At 44.4% G+C, this 19,541-nt stretch overlaps 1 protein-coding gene across 1 annotated transcript in view; it reads right to left on the bottom strand.

Annotated features, from left to right (window-relative positions):
• Positions 1-19,091, bottom strand: part of Parp12 (poly(ADP-ribose) polymerase family member 12) — a 32,721-nt gene extending 13,630 nt beyond the window's left edge. The window contains exons 1-6 of the mRNA XM_051151684.1: positions 18,678-19,091; positions 14,951-15,086; positions 11,629-11,920; positions 9,184-9,285; positions 5,838-5,961; positions 969-1,164 (exon numbers count right to left, since the gene is read on the bottom strand). Coding sequence (XP_051007641.1) covers positions 969-1,164; positions 5,838-5,961; positions 9,184-9,285; positions 11,629-11,920; positions 14,951-15,086; positions 18,678-19,045 — 1,218 coding nt within the window. The 5' untranslated portion in view covers positions 19,046-19,091. The remainder of the gene's footprint in view (positions 1-968; positions 1,165-5,837; positions 5,962-9,183; positions 9,286-11,628; positions 11,921-14,950; positions 15,087-18,677) is intronic.
• Between the last annotated feature and the right edge of the window lie 450 nt (positions 19,092-19,541).

The following is a 19,541-nucleotide window of genomic DNA, read 5'->3' as shown; positions in this document are numbered from 1 at the left end:
GTAAAGGCAGCTCCAACAGTAACCAGCTCCAGCTAACATGCAAACAGAAGCAGCACCACATTCTCTTTTGATAGCCATCTATGCCTGAAGAACTGCAATGTATTATTCTAAGCATAGAAGATGCACCCACAGTCAGAGGAATGTCCTGTCTTCGTGGAGCATATAAAAAAATGTGACCAGAGAGAGTTACTTTCTGAGTATAGTAAAGAACAAGAAACCAGGGCTGGGCGTGGTGGCGCACACCTTTAATCCCAGCACTCGAGAGACAGAGGCAGGTGGATCACTGTGAGTTCGAGGCCAGCCTGATCTACAAAGTAAGTCCAGGACAGCCAAGGCTACACAGAGAAACCCTGCCTCAAAGGGAAAAAGAAAAAAAGAAAAGAACAAGAAACCAATGCCTTAATACAACCTCCAACAAGCCAGGGAGCACCCGTACCCATCAGGTTCTATAAATAATTTTACTATGGAAAGCGATCCCTACATAAATGGCTCTCTCCAATACTGCACTTCTCTAAGTCCTCAGAGACTCCTTTTGACCTCAGCCACCTTCAAATAACAGTGAGTTACTTGGATTGGGTTCCAAATCAACTGCTATTATAAATTATTATTCCCACACATTTGCAGCTTCTAAAATTGTGGAAATACTCAAGAAAGGCAATCTGAAAGCCTTCAACTTTATGCTACAGTTATACTAGGCACTAACTCCAGAGTTTTCTATTAACTAATAAAATCAATGAAGAAAGCTGACATCATGACAGTTATTTAACAGTGAATAACATTCATGAGTTATTTAAGATTAGCTCACAAGACAAGGTATTTAATCACTCAAAGATAGGCTTATAAAGATGTACTGATATGCAGGTCTGGGATCCTGGTATCTACCAAGCATGCTCCCCGGATCTCTGTGCTTTTCCTTAGAAAGCATCTTCATCTTATACAAAACAGTCATCCTTTTTCATCACACTTACTTGTCGTCCATATTCCTGCCAAGAACCATACTCATCCATCCAGTACCAAATCCAGTCAGTGGTGAGGATGAAATGTGGGGGTTTGGTGACTGAAGAAGCTGTGGAGAGTCGGCGAGCCAGAGTACTACCAAACTTCATGGAACCAAAGTCTAAATTATCAAAGTGAAAGCTAGTAGCTGACCCTGTGTACACAATACTGCAAAAAAGAATGAAAAGTAGATTAAAACTTCACCAACTAAACAACAGAGGTCATTCTGCTTCCATGTGTGAAAATACATGATGGGTAGATGCATATACTCAGTTCTTAAAATGTTTCTGGAGGTGGCGTAAGCTGCTTTATTTACAAGATCATCACTTCTACTTAAATAAGGGTGATACAGAAGACTGGTTATCACGAAAATTCTCTCACTGTAAATACAGAAAATGCTGGTTAAAATATTCTTTTTTAAAATAATTAGGGAGGAGATGTGGCGAAGTCAGAGTATTGGCCTATCATAAACAGTACCCTGGGTTTGATCTCCAGGGATACAAAAATAAAATGCATTACTAAGCTGTCAAAAATAAAGGTAAATCCTTAGAAAACAAAAATGACAATAGTTAGCATGTACTGAGCATTTGCCAGCCCCTGCATACAATAATTTATGTATAGAAGATTCTATCTGTACAATCCTATGGAATGAGGCTATTATCTCCATGTAACACATGGGAAAACGAAAGCCCATGGAAGCTAAGAAACACATCTGACCAAAACCAGCCAGCAAACAAGGTATACAGCAGATAGTCTGGCCACAAGCTCAGGCTCCTTTCTCAATGTGATATTGCTCAAAGATCAAGGGGAGTCACAAAACCAGAGAGGACAGTGAGGGCAGTCTCAGTGAGTAATGACAAGGAGCTGTGTTTTTATGTCCAAGGCAGGGGTAGGAGACACATGCAGATGTAGTGTCTGAGTAAGAATGGAGGCCAAATCTAAGGAGACATTTCTTTTTTATTGAGCTATTTTCATTTTATTGAGCGATTTTCTATTTTCATTTTGAGGCAGTCCTTAAGTTGCCCAGGCAGGTCCTGAGCTTGGGATTCTCCTGCCTGACTTCCCAGCTAGATGGGATTACAGGCCTATGCCTCTAGACCCAGTCAGGAGCGACACTGCTAGCCAGGCTTGTTGTCACGCCTGGAATCCCAGCACTTGGGAGGTCTAAGCAGGGCTAGAAGTTCAGATCATTCTCAGGTACACAGTGTGTTTGAGGCCCCAGCCAGGGTTACTTGAGACTCCGTCTAGACAAAGGAGAGAGAGGGAAGTAAGGTGAAGGAGATGAAGGAGAAGAGAGAGAAGAGAGACAGCATTCTGTGTAGCCAGGGCCAAGGAACGAGCCTTACAAAGGCAGTCAGGAAGGAAATTCACCTGTGTAGCAGTGACTCTGGAGGGAAGCCTTCAAGTTTTGGGATGTTTCACACTTCTATGTGAGAATTAGCTGTAACGATAGTGGTTCCCAGAAAAACAAACACAAACTCTCTGGAGGAACTCCCCTCACAAGAATTTCCACAAATAAAGCTTCACCAAACATGACACATCAAACACATGTGTCACACAACACATGTGGAAACAAGATTGTGAGAAAATATAGTTTGACAGACATAAATAGAATCAGACTGCTGAGGCTGCAAACCAGCATTCTAAGATACAAGTATGTGTAAAGTGGTTCTTTTTAGTTATAAAAAATCTACATTAGGATTAAGAGACTAAAAATAGCAACAACTAACCAGAGGTAAGCTTCATGAGAAAACAAGGACATTTATGAATATTAATAACGGATCGTGCATGCACTGTGAGTCACAGATGGACTACTAGATCTCAGATGAGGCTGAACAGTGGCTGGCACTCGGAGAAGAATTCCCTAAATGCAACCAAGAGAAACACAGGGAATGAGAGAGCAGTTAGGAGAATACAAGATAAAGTAAGGAACTCTGAGAGCACACAATGGCCACACGTGGTCAGAATCCCAGCAGCAACTATAGAGGAGACCAAGGCTAAGGGCTCAGAAAGTGGGCATATGTATGCATAAAGTATAAAGACAATGCTCCCCAAACTCACAACAGTCAATGTAATTTCAAGTTAAAAATACAGGAGAGTAATCTGTAAGCTGATGAAAAATTGAAATTCCTGAAAGGGAAAGTGGCAAGAAACAGAGGGAAGCAGGGAGGAGGAAGAGGAGCGGGGACAGCCTTTGCCTGACCAGACCCCAGAACTCGGCCCTTAGCTTCAGTGGGTCGGACAGTGTGGGACTGACAGACAGGCACTACCCAGAGGCCAGAAATAGACTAACCCACGGAGCACTGAAGACGAGTGTAGAGAAGATGATATTTTGTAACAAAAATTAAAATGAGCTAAAATGAGCTAAGGTTTATTAACACTTTACCAAGTTTGGCTCTTTTTGTGGTTTTAAAAATAAACTTATGAAAATGAACAGTCATAGAGCTTGAATAATATGAGTGTACTTAGTAGTTTAAATTTTATGGTAGGTATTTTAATCATGAGCAAATTAATTAAAACTTTTCAAAGTAGTTATTGGAGAACCTGATGCTTCACCTACCTAAGAATGAAATTGGGCTCAAATTTAATCACATAAAAGAGAATTTAAATATAGTGCTATACTTAAAACGTTCACTTTTAGAAGAAATTTAGGAGAATTCTTTTGTTATTACAATAAAGGAGGATTTCTTAAGACATATAAAGTACAAAACCATAAAGAAAAAGATGGATAAATATTTCTCTGCATTAAAGAGAGAAAGCACTATTAGCTGACTGAGTTTATTTTTTAGCTCATATTTAATATCCAGAAATGTAGAGAATGCCTCAAAATAAATGGACAGAAAAACAAAAAAACCACAGCTCTCCTTACTTCCAAAATATGTTTAAGGATAGACATAACACAGGAAATGAATCAAAAACAACCAGTGGACACATGGAAATTTTTTCCACTCTGGAAATCATGGCTATGCAAACTGAAAAAACATTTTACATTCTAGACTGGCTAGTATGTAAATCCTCAACAGTACTAATATTGGGAGGGCATGTCATTAAATGCTGCTAACAGGACTGGAAAGTACTATAATCACCTGGAAAACAATCTGTTATCTCCTGACAAAGCCAAGGACAAACACAGCCTACCTCCCAGAAGACCGCTCTGGAAGTCCCTCCTGAAAGTCCCCCCATATAAACACATGTATGGTGCACAGAAGATTGGCCCAACAATCTCAGGCCTGGCATGGTGGTACACCAGCCCTTGGGCAGTATTGGCCAGTTTATGGACAGTGTGTGCTGCATGAGACCCTGTCTCAAAAAGCAAAATTGAAAAAAATTTAAAGGAAAAGAAAAGAAACCACAGTAGTGCTTAACTCTATGCCTATGAGTACACGGAAAATGGTTCAGCGTATAGATCCACGAACCAGCCAAGCTAGCCTGAGGTGAGAGAAGTCAGAGAAGACAGGCTCAGAAGGTGAGCTGAATGCAGAACCATCTAGGGCGATGTGGATTCTGTATTCTGGCTACACAAGCAAATACATTTGCCAAAAGTAACTGAGCTGTACACTTAAGATTTATGCATAACAGGGTCTACAATTTGTTTCATATAGAAAGATTATGGGTGGTTGTGAACTATAAAACCTTCTAAGGAGAATAATTTGTTTCACATTCTTAGCCAATAGCAATTTGCACATGAACACTCTAAGTTTGAAAATCATTTTAGATATTCAAATTCTCTTTTTAGGGAGCTCAGTGGTTAAGAGCAATTGCTACTTTTGTCAAGGATCACATTGTGGTTCCCAGTACCCACAGCAGGTGGCTCACAACTGCCTATACCTCTAGCTCTGGGGATCCAATACTGTACTGTGGCCTCTGCAGGCACTTTCACTCACATACACAGACATAGACATAGACATAATTAAAAATAAAATAAATTCCAAACTTTTTATTATAATAAAGGTTTATTTATTTTTATTTGTATAAATATTTCATCTGTATGTATTCACCACAAAAGTACAGTGTCTGAAGAGGCCTTAAGATCCTCTACAATTAAAGGAAATAGACAGCTGCTACCACATAAGTGCCAAGGAACCAAATCCAGGGCTTCTGGCAGAACACTGAGCTCTCTGCCTACTATGCCACCTCTCCAGTCCACAGTCCTAACTCTTACTAAATTTTTTTAATTATCTTTTTTTTTTTTTTTTTTTTTTTTTTCAGTTTTTTGAGACAGGGCTTCTCTGTGTGCCCTTGGCTGTCCTGGACTCACTCTGTAGACCAGGCTGTCCTCAAACTCATAACGATCCGCCTGCCTCTGCCTCCTGGGTTTTAAATTATCTTTTTAGCAACATATTGCAGCATATTTTAACCAAAGTAACAGCTAAATATTTAAAAGAAGACTACCTGGGACTTCCTTATTTAGTATGAATTGGCTGAGTGAAAATGCTAGGAAAAACAAAAATTAATAACATTCAGGTTAAACAGTTTGGCTGTATGACTTTATGGGAAAAACTACAAGTTTACAAATTATTTCTTGATTATAATAATAACAACTTGTGTGTGATCAATCTAAGCAGCAAGTAGTTGAGGTTACTTGGTCTTGTGCCACCTTTTTTTCTCACATCTTCTTGTATAAAAAAAGAGGGGGACAGCTACCCAACTGCCAGTATAAACATGGGCTTCCAACTCCAGGTCATGTTTTGTGTGGTGATGCGTTTCATGAGTGTGGGCATTGTGTGTGTGAGTGCACACACAAGTGCATGCACATATTATTGTTTAAACTAAATCCCTTAGGCTGTACACAGGAGACTGGGCACAAAGCCAGGAAGAGTGGTACATTTTTACTCTCCTACCTGTCTTTACTTGGATTGCTATATGCCTCTTCAATAAGCTCCATGTTGTCCAAATCCTTCCATTTGCCTCCATCCAAGAACTGCCATCGATATGGCAGATGAAAATGAACTCGATGGCACTTATCTAAAATAGAAACATAAAGTAGTAAGACACCCTAGCAGTAGACAGTGTGTCCTTACCCTACAATTATCAATGGGAGTGGTCCTGATCACTGACTGGAGACATTCTGGGAAGTTATGAGGAAGTGATGCTTTGTTAGTGCAGTTACACCTAGGCATTTACATACTGAAATACTATGGGTCTTACTAATGTGTCTTCCCTTTAAACGACATATTACAATGGTTTTTTTAAAAAAATGTGTTAGTCTAGAATGCCACTTCATGACCATAAAGAAGTTGTTCCCAAGAAGGTCATTGGTCTCAGCCCTTCAGGGGCAGTTAAGCTGCTCCTTGTCCCTATACACATAGGTGTGTGGATGGGCAGAGGTCAGATTCCTGACTTAACTCCAAAAGGAATCCATCCCAGAGTCTACCTTGATGGTCGAAGCTTATAGTCCCAGCTGCTTGGGAGGCTGAGGCAGAAGGATCACAAGTTCAAAGTAAAAATAGGGTTGGAAATAAAGTTCAATGACAGGGCATTCTCCTAGCACAGATAAAATCCTTAGGTTCAACCCCTACTAGTGGGAAGAGAGGGAGGGAAGGAGAGAAGAAAGGAGGGAGGGAGAAGTACATTTAATCTCAACACATCCCATTGAAGGTGGTTTGGCAATATGGTTTCAGCTGCAGAGATACCCTGTGGTTGCTAAGAGAGCCCCCTCTTCTTCAACATACCCATGAAGGTCTTTACATACACTGCTCATCAGTGCCCACGTCCTTCCGTCTACTTCTGTCTTCTAGGTGCCACATGGCTCACTGCCCTCCCGCTTCAAACCCTTGCATCCTGCCTCAACTTTGCTTATGCTGGCTCTGACACTTCCTTTCAAAAGCTCTTGAGTTACTGGTACATCTGTGCAGAGATGGTGAGGAAGATAGAAAAAAGAAAAGGCCTAAGAAGTGCACTGCACTTAGACATGGAGGTACAGCCAAAATGTAAACTATTAGAAAGAGCTCAACCAGCTGCAGAATGTTCCTATATACAAAATATGAGATGGAGAGATTAGTAGCACTCTAATTAAATACACATACATATGCAGTTGTTTCTTATAGAGGTATGAGGAAAAACTTCCATCATTCTGCATGTTTCAAATTGAGTCTTAAACCGGGCGGTGGTGGCGCACGCCTTTAATCCCAGCACTCAGGAGGCAGAGGTAGGTGGATCTCTGTGAGTTTGAAGCCAGCCTGGTCTACAGTGCAAATCCAGGACAACCAAGGCTACACAGAGAAACCCAGTCTCGAAAAACCAGAAAAACAAAACAAAACAAAGACCAAAAACCAAATTGAGTCTTAAGACTATATTATATAGTCTCCAAAAGAAAGCAACTGATTAAGTGAAGCAAAGAAGGCACAAATGTGCTACATATACATTGAATATAAAGAGACATATATACCAGCACACGTGTAACGTCTTTCTAGACAGACACCCAAAGACCAGGAAAGGCATACCTAGTTGCTAAGAAAAAAAAAAGTTGATGAAGATCCACATCTTACTAACTATAGTTAATCCATTTTAATTCAAATATTAAAATAATGAATTTAAGCTTAGTTAATAGTTGAAAATTAAAATTTCTAGGGCTAGAGAGATGACTCAGGGGTTAAGAGCACTGGCTGCTCCCTGTAGAGGACTCAGGTTCAATTCCCAGCACACACATGGCAGTTCACAACTTTCTGTAACTCCAGTTCCAGGGGATCTACTGCACCAGGCAGCATGTGGTGCACTTATGTGTGCATGCAGGCAAAATGCCCATACACATAAACAAGTCTTAAAAAAGAGACCCTGTGTGAAAATAAAAAAATTTTTAAACAAAATTAAAATTTGCTGAAATCTGTACATTCTTTCTCAATGTCACATCTTTTTCAGGTTCTCCAAAAGATACTGTGGTGAAGGAACACCAAAAAAGAACATGTTGACATTGCTAGGCCTTGTTAAAGAACTGGCCAGGAGCTGTGTGGACACAGCAACAAAACAAAAAACAAAAAACAAACAAACAAACAGAAAAAGAACACTAGGTCAAGAGGCCTCAAGAAAGAAGCCGGGGGTGTCCAGGCAAGGAAAGCCCTTAAATTCAACAAGGCAGGACACAGCAATCTTAGGGACTTGCAAGTCTTTGACTTGTACACTATGAGCTTACATGACTCACACTCAAAGACCTATTGGACTCTTGACAAGGAATGACTCTAACAATGAAGCCCTCAAGTCAAGTTGTATTTACGGTTCAGAGGTTGTGACCAAATCAAGAGTTCCTGCTCCTTCCCTGAAGAACACTAAAGGGAATGATTAGAGGTGAACAGAAAACACCCACGAGGATTCAAAGCACCCACATCCACCTCCCTTTCCTCCCAGGAGCTCTTGAAATGACAGGCTATATAGAGAAGAGCAAATGTAAAAAGTACTAGGAAGCAGCTAGGCAGTGTGGTACACACCTTTAATCCCAGCGCTCCTGAGGCAGAGGCAGGTAGAACTCTGTGAATTCGAGGCCAGCCTGATCTACTAAGTAAGACCAGGACATCCTGGTCTACTCAGAGAAACCCTGTCTTGAAAATACAAAACAAAAGGCTAAGCTGTCAGTGAAGAATATAAACAAAGCTTCTGTGATGATATTGACCCACACAAGAATTACTGTTTGTGGTAAAGTGAGGCAAGCAGGGACCACTTGCCCAATACCGAAGAAACCCAGAGCAATCCTCCAAGTGCCTCACTGAAGTCTTCCAATTTTTGAGACTCCCCTAGGCCCACTGTCACCCTGCATAAGTGGCAATTGTCTCAGCTTCCACTACACTGAGTAGCCCCATTTCATGATGTTCTGTGGCCACTTGACACTCATCTGGTACAGATCCAAAGCACTATATTCCCAAAAACTCATCTACAGCTTCATTTTTAAAATGCAAATAATTCCTTCCATCCTCAACAAAGCAGATTCAGAACTAGTTTGGCAAGACCTCTCCTCTCTGCATGCCTTTGATCCCAGCACTCAGGAGGCAGAGGCAGGTGGATCACTGCGAGTTCAAGGTCAGCTTGATCTACAAAGTGAGTCCAGGACAGCCAAGGGTACACAGAAACCCTGTCTTGAAAAAAAAAAAAACTAAAAACAAACAAACAAAAAAGACCTCTCCTCTCTCTAGGGGTGCCTCAAGCAGGTATGAGAAGCAGTTTCCCTCCCGTGAAAGGGAATAACAGCCTCTAACTTACCTTGAAAGCTACAACTTTTCCGAATGTGGTACAAGCAAATCTGATCACTCTCCTCCTGGCTAGGAGTTCCTGGTGACACAGAACCTGAGCTGTCTTTTCTTTCTACAAAGAAACACCACAAAATATGTCAGCTACTACTGACACTTTTCATGTAGGATTATAGTATTTCAAGGCTAAAAAAGGAAGAAAGAATTTATTCATCTCTCTGCACAAAACAGAAGTAGCCTAGGCAAACTGTTAAAACCTATCCTTCGAGGGATAAAAGTACCCTAGTCACACAGGTAGGTAAGCATTTTACTTTTAGGGTAAATCCCAGTACACTCAGTACACAGATTTTTACTAAATCCGGGATACCACATTTCACTCTGAATGTCCACCTAAGTTCCTAGGAAAGGAAAAATAGAAGGTATTTTTAAAATCATATTTAGTTCCTATGGAAAATATTTGTCAATAAAGTCTTTAGAACAGGGTACTAAAGAGAAAAGATAATATATGGTAAGTTTTCATCTTCAAATAAAATGTTCTTAATTTTAAGGCTCTTAAAACAAGACAGGTATATAAGTTCTTTCAAAGTATACCTTGCTCACTACCCTTCCAATGAGTCTTTACCTATTACATTTACCCCATCCACTTAACCCCAAATAAGACTAAGGAAACTCACTGAAAACCTTTCCTTGTTTACTTGACAACCTGTCATTCTGCTATCTGCATCTTCATTTTATAAACTCCCAGGTATCCCACAGAATGGCCTCAAAACCCACACCTGGGAGACCCTGACATTCCCCTTCTCTCTCCAGGATAGACCAGGAGAGACCTGAGTCACTCAGCAGTAGATCTGCCCCTCGTTTTTTAATAAACTCATAATATAGATGACGCTCTAAACATTATTTAAGGCAAAATCTTTGTATATCTGGAGATCAGTAAAAATATCTGAGGAGACTGAGAGGACAGCTCAGTAAGTGCTTGCCTTGCAAGCTTGAGGACCACAGTTCAATCCCCCAAAAACCACATTTTTAAAAATCTGAGTGGGACTAGAAAGAAGGCTCAGCAGCTAAGAATACTGGCTGCTCTTCCAGAGGACCCATGTTCATTTTCTAGCATACACACAGTCTCTCACAACTGTAACTCCAGTTCCAAGGGATCTGACACCATCTTCTCATCTGTGGGTACCAAGTAAGCAAGAGATGCACAGACAAGCAAAACAGACCATGTATGTATTATTATATGTTGTATTATGTTACATATATTATGTAACATATGTTATATATTATTAAAAAATTTAAGTCAGGTATGGTGATGCATGCCTTTAAGTCAAAGCAGTTGGAAGAGAAAAGGAGGTGGATCTTTGTTGAGTTCAAGTATAGCCTAGTGCACATTGAGAACTCACCTCAAAAAACACAAAACATATTTCTTTTTTTAAAGCTGGCCATGATCTCGACACAGTAGCATATGCCTATAATCCCAGAACTCGGGGAGGCAGAAGCAAGCGGATCTCTGTGAGTTCAAGGCCAGCCTGGTCTATAAAGCGAGTCTAGGACAGCCAAGGCTACACAGAGAAGCCCTGTCTTAGAAAAACAAAAACACAAAATAAAGAAAAAGAAAATTGCATACATGTATAAAATCACCAAAGAATAACTAAAAATTATTCCTTTAAAAAATCTCTACTAGGGCTAGAGATGGCTCAGCAGTTGAGAGTGCTGGCTCCTCTTCCAGAAGACCTGGGTACAATTCCTAGCATCAACACAGTGGCTCACAACTATCTGTAACTCCAGTTCCAGAGTATTCAATACCTCCTTGCCTCTGCAAGCATCAGGCATGCATGGTGCACAGACAAGAAAAGCACCTAAAAACATAAAATACTTTAAAATCTCAACTGAAAATTCCTCTAGCTCCCTGTCACTAAGCCTGAGAGACACTCCCACCACACTCACCCATGCTGATGGGTTACTATGGGCTAGGCAGTGTCTAGGTGCTGAAAAGAATCAGAGAATAAGCCAAAACCTAACAATGAGAGGGGAACTTCTGCTTACTCATGGCAGGAAGATGACCAAGGTCATGGCTTTACAAATGCCTCCTTGCATTCATTCGTAATATCATAAAGAATGTCACTAGTGGATGCCCCAGAGCTGTATAACCAGCATCCCAACTCTAGGTCCCTCACTGAAAAGAAAAATTCTCCAGAGTGTGGAAGGTTATTACACAGGGGGGACTAACCTCATTTCAGTGCAGATCCAGCTCCTCTAGAATTAAAATGCACCAACCCTGACTTGCATCAACTCACATCTTGACTGTGTCTAGATTTCAACCATCCTCACAACCTTCCAGCAAGGAAAGGGTCAATGAACCCTACTAACAGACTCATTACACAAAGTCATATTCTATTTACTAGCCAACAAAAATCCAGGCCCCAAGCCCAAGGCCTGTAGCATTTCCCATCAGCCTTACCAGAAGTGCCCTGTGGACCTGTAGGAGATTTGCTGAGGGCTGAGCCCTTATTCTTGATGTCATATGCATTCTGGTAAGTAGAAGGCAGCCTGCTCACCAGGTCAGAACTTAAACCCAACCGTTCCAATTTCTCCAGATTCTCAGAGTTAGTGAGCTCGTGAGATCTCTTACAGCTAGTGCCAAACTTGCACTCTCCCTGTAAGTAGTACTGGCAGATATGGAGTTTAATACATTGCTTTTGGAAGGAGCAAGAGCCAAAGGGTCCATCACCTTTGTTGTAGTGTAGGCAGATCTGTTGACAAAGAGGAGAAAAGGCATCATCCCATGAACACTGTACTCAGCACACCTCAATGATCACGCCATGGGAGAAAGAGGTCCTCATGGTCATGTATTGTTCCATTCGCATGAGCCGTAGAGAACTCACCTCTCACTTAAGACATGGCAGCAAAATACTCCCTAAGCTAAAATACACTCCTAACAAGAGCTTCCCCTGGGACGATCCACAGAACTTCAAAGAGGCCACAGCAGTAGCAGCCACCTATCCACACCAATCTCCTTACCCTTACCCACACACAGCCCCCACCAAACCAAATACCCATTACTAGTTCATTTCTCCCATTTTCCTTTTCTGTTGTTAAAGATGTATGCGTTTTTTTAATTTTTAAATTTTAATTTATTACAATTTATCCAGATTACATCCCAAATGTTATTCCCTAGCTTGTATTTTCCTGTTCCCTGTTCCCTCACCCCTCCCTTTTTCACCCTTTTCCCCTCTCCTAGGTCTGTGACAGGTGGGGTCCTCCCCCCCCCCCCCTCTCCCCCCCCCATCACCATATGACCACAGCCTATCAGGTCTCATCCGGATAGCCTATGTGCCGCTGGGCCTCCCCACCAAGGGGAAGAGATCAAATTGGGGGCACCAGAGTTCATGTCAGAGGCAGTCCCTGCTTGCCACACAACCCTAATTTTCTTTTCAAAATTCAAAGTCAGAGAGGTTCTGAGGGCTAAAGCATTTCAGAGTTGGCCGAAAACCACCCCTTCATTTCTCAAGGGAACTAGCAGACTCCAAAGCTCCACAGCTAGGGAAAACAAGATGGCTCAGCAGGTAAAGGCACTTGCTGCTCAGGCCTGAGGACCTGACTCAAGTACCAGAGCCTACATAACAGTAGAAGGGAAGAGCAACTCCCTGGAGTTGTCATCTGACCTCCAAACTGTGGCACAAGCAGACTCTCATTCACCCTTGTATACATATAAGTGTGTGTGTGTGTGTGTGTGTGTGTGTGTGTGTGTGTGTGTGTGTGTGTGTGTTTCATGGCCCCCAACTCCTAATACATTTAATTAATTTTATTATTAAAGTTTTGTCAGCTAGCCACACTCACATAGCTAGTCACTGTATCTACTGTTTGCTCAGTTGGGTTGTTGGCAAACCCACAACTTTTTTCCTGGTTTGTTGATACAAGGTCTCTCATCACTCAGGCTGGCCTCAACCTACATAGCTAAAGAAAGGATGAGACCTAGTCCTCTACCTCTAACCATCCAAGTGCTGAGGTCACAAACACGCACTACAGTGCACAATTATAGACTTGCAACTTGAGCCTCAAACAACTGTTCCTTCTCTACACTCCAAATACCTCAACATGAAAACGGCCCACCTACTGGACTCCTAGATACTACAGTCCCCACGCTGTGAAGAAATCCCCTGGAGGCTTCAGAAACAGAACCCAGCTTTCTTTCAAGGCCTCCACTCTACAGAGATGGTCTACCCGAGGAAAAAAAGCCAGATATCAATTCTGATGACTCCTTCAACAAGCCAGTCACCAGCTTTTGAGATTCTGTCTTTGAATCTCTGAAATGGGTAGAATCTCATCAATGTCACAGAGCTGATGTGACTACTAAACAGGAAAATGTCAAACAGTGCTGGCATGTAAGCGGGCCAGACTGCCCTCATCCTCACTTACCTTCCAGCACCCTGGGCAGGCCTCATCTACCCCAAAACACTTTTCACCACTCTCACAGTGTCTTAACCATCACCCAAAAGTCATCCTCTGATCTGCCTATCCCATCATTTGATTTGTTTCCCTTAAGGACGAAGCAGGGTCTTATTGCCTGATCACCAGTGCGTAGACAACAGTGAATATTCCAGAAAGCTTAGCTGAATTAAATCAATATGAATTTCCAAAAGTTAACATTTATCATGTGCCAGTCCTGATGCTATACTACCATTTCTCAAATGAGTGACATTAACTATCTAATATAGAAACATCTGCATTCAAATATGCTCATTTAGGTGGGCACAGTAGCACACACCTGTAATCTCAGCACTCACTCAGGGATGCAGAGGCAGACAGATCTCTGTGAGTTAGAGGCCAGCCTGGACTACAAAGTGAGTCCAGGACAGCCAAGGATACTCAAAGAAACCTTGTCTCAGAAAGAAAGAAAGAACGAAAGAACGAAAAGAAAGAGAGAAAAAGAAAAATGTCAATCTAATCTGTTGGCTCAAACCAGTAACAGTGCCAAAGCATCCCATGTAACCTGCCCCATCCATGGAAAACAACCTGCTAAGATCTGCTGAAGAAACTCAAGGCCCAGAAAAGCCCAACAGAGCCAGGGTCCTGTTCACAGGGAAGCCTTGTGTCCTCCCCCAGCACCTGTGAGCCTGGTAGACCTGTTCTCAGCATCACGCTATAGTCAGTCCCCACTCAGCCCCTTCCTTCGTTGTCCCCTGCCATGAGATTCAGCCCGATCCTGACACTGTCTACAAGCTCTCTATACCTTCTGTTTCTTTCCAATAAACCTTCTGTGCTGCCAATCTTGCCCCACCAAATGATACAGAGGTAATGCAATAAGCTTATACAATCCGAGACTTTATGTCAGCTAATGTATACATTCTCCTGGGTACAAGAGAGTAGGCAGAGAGAGAACTGGGCAGCTGGCTGTGAAGCAGCCCTAGAAGTCTTCTTCATAGACCAAGAGCAATACCCAAGCATGCAGTTCCAATTCCTGCTATTCAGGGATAGGCCAGTCTCTCATCCTGCTCAGTTCTAAATAACACTCACTTCAGGTGCTGGTCAACTAATAGGGAAGGAAAATTTTCAAGAAGTACCAAGGCTGGTCCAAGATCAGCATAGCTGGTTATTAAATCTAGCAGATTTAATTAGTAGAGCTGGATATTAAATCCAAGTCTCCTCCATGCAGTGGTTCTTAATCAAAACGGGGTTCTCAGTTCTCTTCAGCACTAAGAGTTATCTATCTTCCAACCATTTGCTTCCACACTATTACTTGAAAGAAGACCTCCAGCCCCCACCATCTTTCTAGCACTCACTTCTGGTAAAAGCCAGGGGTCATTCTGAACCAAAAGCTGGCAAAGCTCACTATAGGTGAGGTGGTCAACACCATGTGTTCTCAGCACACTCAGGTTGTGATCAGTCTTCAGGTTGTGACCATTCCTACAGTTCTTCCTGCAAAAGAAGCAGAGATGGTGTTACAGGCTAGATCTAATTGCCCCTAAAATCCTCAATTAGAGTTCCAACTTCTAGGTCCTCGGGGTGTAAAACTTCCTTTGAAGATAGGGTCATGAAAGAAGCGATTAAATTAAAATGAAATCAGTAGTGTGGCCCCATCCAACATAACTAATGTCCTTTAATATAAAGGTGACTAGGGCATAGAACTATATAGAGAAAAAGCTTTATGAGAACTCCAGGAAGACGAGGTCCTCTGAAAGCCTAGGAAAGCAACCTTGGAAGAAACCAACCTGTCCAACACCGTATCTCAGAATTCCATCTTCCAGAATTCTGAGAAATAACTTCCTGTTCTTTAAGTCTCCCCATCTGTCAGGTATATCATGGCATTCTGAGTGCTATAATTGTAGCACTTAGAAGCTGAGGCAGGGGGATCATGAGTTCTAGACTAGAGTAGACTAGAAAGCTTCTCTGAAGGGAGGGAAGAAGGAAAGGGAAGGAATGGAAGGGAGGGAGGAAGGAGTGAGAGAAGAGAAAGTGAAAGAGAAAGAGAGGGGCTGAGGGAGGGGGAAGGGAGGGAGGAAGAAAGGCCGGGCCACTTGATCTATGGTACTTCGTCATGGTGGCCTTGTCAGACTCAGAGCTAGTGAAATCATTCTTCATGGCATTTTTTCACAAACACTTCCTGACCCTCCCTCTAAGCAGCAGAGAAAAAACAGCTATGCATGAAAACATGTGCTTCTTTACCATGAGACATGAGACTAAACAAAGCCTAGGGCCCAGGTCAACACTTCTCAGCAGGTATGTAATGAGAAGGGCAGGACCATCGTGCAAAAGTGTCACAGCATACTGGCTACTCAGTAAGCACTTAAACATGGATAAAAACCTGAGCAGGGGTGGGGCGGGATAGCTCATGTTTTAATCCCAGCAAAGGCAGGTAGACTTCTCCTGGGCTACATAGTGAGTTCCAGGACAGCCAGAGCTAGGTAGAGACCCTGTGTCAACCCAACCCTCCACCCACCTTCCTCTGGGGTAGAGGAATGGCTCAGCAGTTAAGAACACCTGTATTGGGTGTCTCACTAACACTCTCTTCTAGCCTTTGAAGGCAGCTGCACTTATGTGCACAACTCCTTGCACTCTACCCCCATACAGACACATGATTTAAAACAATAAAATCAAATCTTTTTTTTTTTAATGCTAGGCAGAGTGACTCATGCTTCCAGGTATGGGTACACATAGACACACACAGTCCTGGGCCAGCCCTTGGGCAGCTCCCCTTCTCCACACTTTCAACCCACAAGCATCTGGTAAGCACTTATCAACCAGGCACTGGAACTCCGCCCTAAGGACTCAGGGACACATAGTTAATAATGTCTTGGTCACCTGGAAAGCCAGGCAAGCAGCATGTGCTTGATGCAGACACTGCCATGTCTCATTTAGAGTCTGTAATGAGCGTCTTGAAGAATGCCAAGCTCCCGATCTATCCCCAAACCCTTTCTCCCACTAGCTCCCCACTTCTGTGCAAGTTAACTTCCCTCCTCCTGTGAGGATTAACAACCATGAAGTCATCCTTGACTCTTCTCCCCCAACTGGTAAAAGTAAGGGAAAAGAGTGGCAGGCTCGAGGTCAGCTGTGGTAAGAATACAGTAGCAGAAAAGGGAAAGGCACTGCAGAGTCAGGGCCGGGGAGAGGAGTAGCCAGGAGAGGCCCCTGGAACAACAAACAAGCCACTCAAAGGGTTAGGGGAAAAGCTAACAAAGATGAGAAAGGAAAATAACTTGGTGCTGTCAAAGCCAGAAATACCAAATAACTGCAGCAATGCAACTAAAACTCATTGAGCATTCACTGTGCCACAAGGGTTGCCCCTAAATGCCTCATGAGTTAACTCATTCAGCCCTCAGTGAACCTGTGAGGCAGGTAATCTTATCATCATTGAGGGAACTGAGACCCAGCCACAGAGCCACTTGTCCAAGGTCACCAGCCAGCAAAGAACAGAGCTGGGTTGAAACAAGGTGACTAGCTCACGGAACCACAATCTTGGGTCACCACACACACTGCCTCCTAAGCACAAGTCCGCTGTCAGGGACTGAAGACGTCTCATTCTTGCATGGCAGATTTCTTAAAAGAGTTCCACCCTCTCTGTAGCACCACCTTCTCCTGTGGAGCTATACTTCTGTGACCAGGGCCACAGTACCTACCACCTGGCAGCTTCCAAATCAGCATGTGAGCATTCATTCTGTCTTCCTTTTAAATACAGAACTCAAACATTCTCTGGCTTTCAGTCCACAGTGGGACCAGAAACAAGAGTCACCATCCCTCCCACAGCCTCTCTTGATGTTGTCATCCTCTCCTGCTTCCCCAAATTTCTCTCTCACACACGTTCTTCCAGATTTCTAATCTGGATTATTTCTGAGTAAGTGAGTCCTAGAGACCACATTTCCCAGACCGTACCCCTTAGGTAGGCTCGGGAGACAGCTTCTGGTAGATGGCATATTTATCACTTCTAGACCTGGCGCACAAAAACTTCCCACTAGACTTTCTACTGCCCACGTTTTCCTTCAAACCCTACAACTCAATGATTAGAACTGCCTCAGAAGTATTGAGGGTGCAGTTATATTTGTCAGCCTGGATCCCTGAATGACTGCATGGGTCAAGGTTACTAATCCAAGGTGACTATTAACCTGACATCATTAAAAAAAGAAGAAGAAAAAAAGTCTATCGTGTTACAGAGAAAGGAAGCAGGGGAGGAAAGAAACTAATTCTAGATAACTAGCTTCGAAGCTGGCAGCCTCAACATACTCTGCTCAACATACCCGGCATCTACACCATTACCCAAAACATCTTCCTAAAATGCAAACCTGATGGCTGCCATCCCAACAGCCCTTATCACTTTCAAGGTGAAGCCCAAATTCTTCAGTATAAGCAAATTTCACTAATCACCTACTATACCCAGGTGCAAGCAGAGAGCCAGCCCCGACTAATAAAGACAGTAAACAATGTGATGTGGAAGAGTTAAGAGGAAGAGCTCAAAAGGACATAATCTTTTAGCTCTCGCCAAAGAGCAAACCAGGAAGGGCATTCCAGAGAGGGCAATGCCACCAAATGAACCAAAGCCAGGGGTGGGGTGTGCAGAAAAAACACCCAGGAGGGTCTGTGGCTGGGGGGAAGGGGGGGAGCGCGAACCAGTTCCCTACGGGTTTTTTGAAATCTGAGTTTCGGCTTCTTAGCGGGCTAATAGGGCTAATAGGCGTTGAGTGGCACTCCCAAAGCTTCTTTAGGGCTGCTATCGCGAGCCTTGCTGCCTGCCCCTCAAAGCCAGACCTCTCCCCAACTAGCCCTGGGGACCAGCTTCAGGGAGCGAAACCGCCATGCCCAGCCAGGTGTGCCTCCTGGTACCACATTCTATCTAAGTCACTCCAGCACACAGTGCCTCTCATTAACTTCAACGAACGTTCTTTCCGAGTGAAGGACAGGCGAGGCTGTGGAACCCACACCTCGCCCGCCTTCTGCCCCAAACTCCGGGAGTAGAGGGGCGGAGAGGTGGGGTAGGGTAGGGGTGGGACCTCCGCTCATGGTCGCCGGCGTCCTTACCCAGTCCTCAGGAACTTGCAGGCGCCGTAGATGAGGAACTTGCAGAGATGAAGCTGCGCGCAGAGCCCGGTGCAGCCCGGCTTGGGACCCTGGTGCGCGCGGCACAGACGCAGCGACGACACGGCCAGCACCACTCGCTTCGAGGCCGCCGCCGTCGTCCCCGCCGCCGCCGCCGCCGGCACCCCAGCCCGGCCTGCACCTGCCCGCGAGGCCACCACGAAGCGCCCGCGGTCCCGCAGCAGCCGCTCCAGAGCGTCGGCTCCCAGGCTCGTTCGCAAGCGGCGCCGCAGCTCCGTCAACTCCATGGCACCCCCAGCGGCGCACAACACCTGGGTCACCTCGGCCGCGGCCACCGCGGCCTGGGCCATGGCCGTCGGATCGAGGTTTAGCGCGGACGACGGCGGTGATCACGGGGTCGGGCGTGGGGGGGGGGGGCGCGGCCCGGGGTCTCACTGCTCCGCGGGATGGAGCGACCGGAAGGAAACGAAACCGAAAGCGAGCCCCAGCTGAGAAAACAGGAGCAGCGGGGCCCTTGCCACGCCCCCCGGGCCGCAGCTGAGGAGCCCGCTGCCTCGCCAGAGGGCCTGCAGCTGGGGACCGCGCGGCTCGACGGCGGCCGGCCGGCGCGCGCGCGCGCACTGAGCGGCGACCCGGAGTGTCTTCGAGGCGTCGCGAGGCCCGAGGCGCGTTTCCTTAGAGGAGGCCCCCCGCGACCCCTGTCTGAGAGAGAGGGAGAAGAAAGCGGCCGCTTCTTTCGAGGCAGCGCTCTCGGAGGCGAGACGCGCCCTGTCAGCTAGGCCCGGCCCGGGTGACGACGAAGTTCAGTCAGGGACCTCGATCTCGAGAGGCTGAGCGAAGTTTCCA

This window comes from Acomys russatus, chromosome 10 (genome assembly GCF_903995435.1).
Source record: "Acomys russatus chromosome 10, mAcoRus1.1, whole genome shotgun sequence".
NCBI lineage: Eukaryota > Metazoa > Chordata > Mammalia > Rodentia > Muridae > Acomys > Acomys russatus.
The sequence above is the reverse complement of the archived record's forward strand: the minus strand, read 5'-3'. Positions and strand labels throughout refer to the sequence as shown.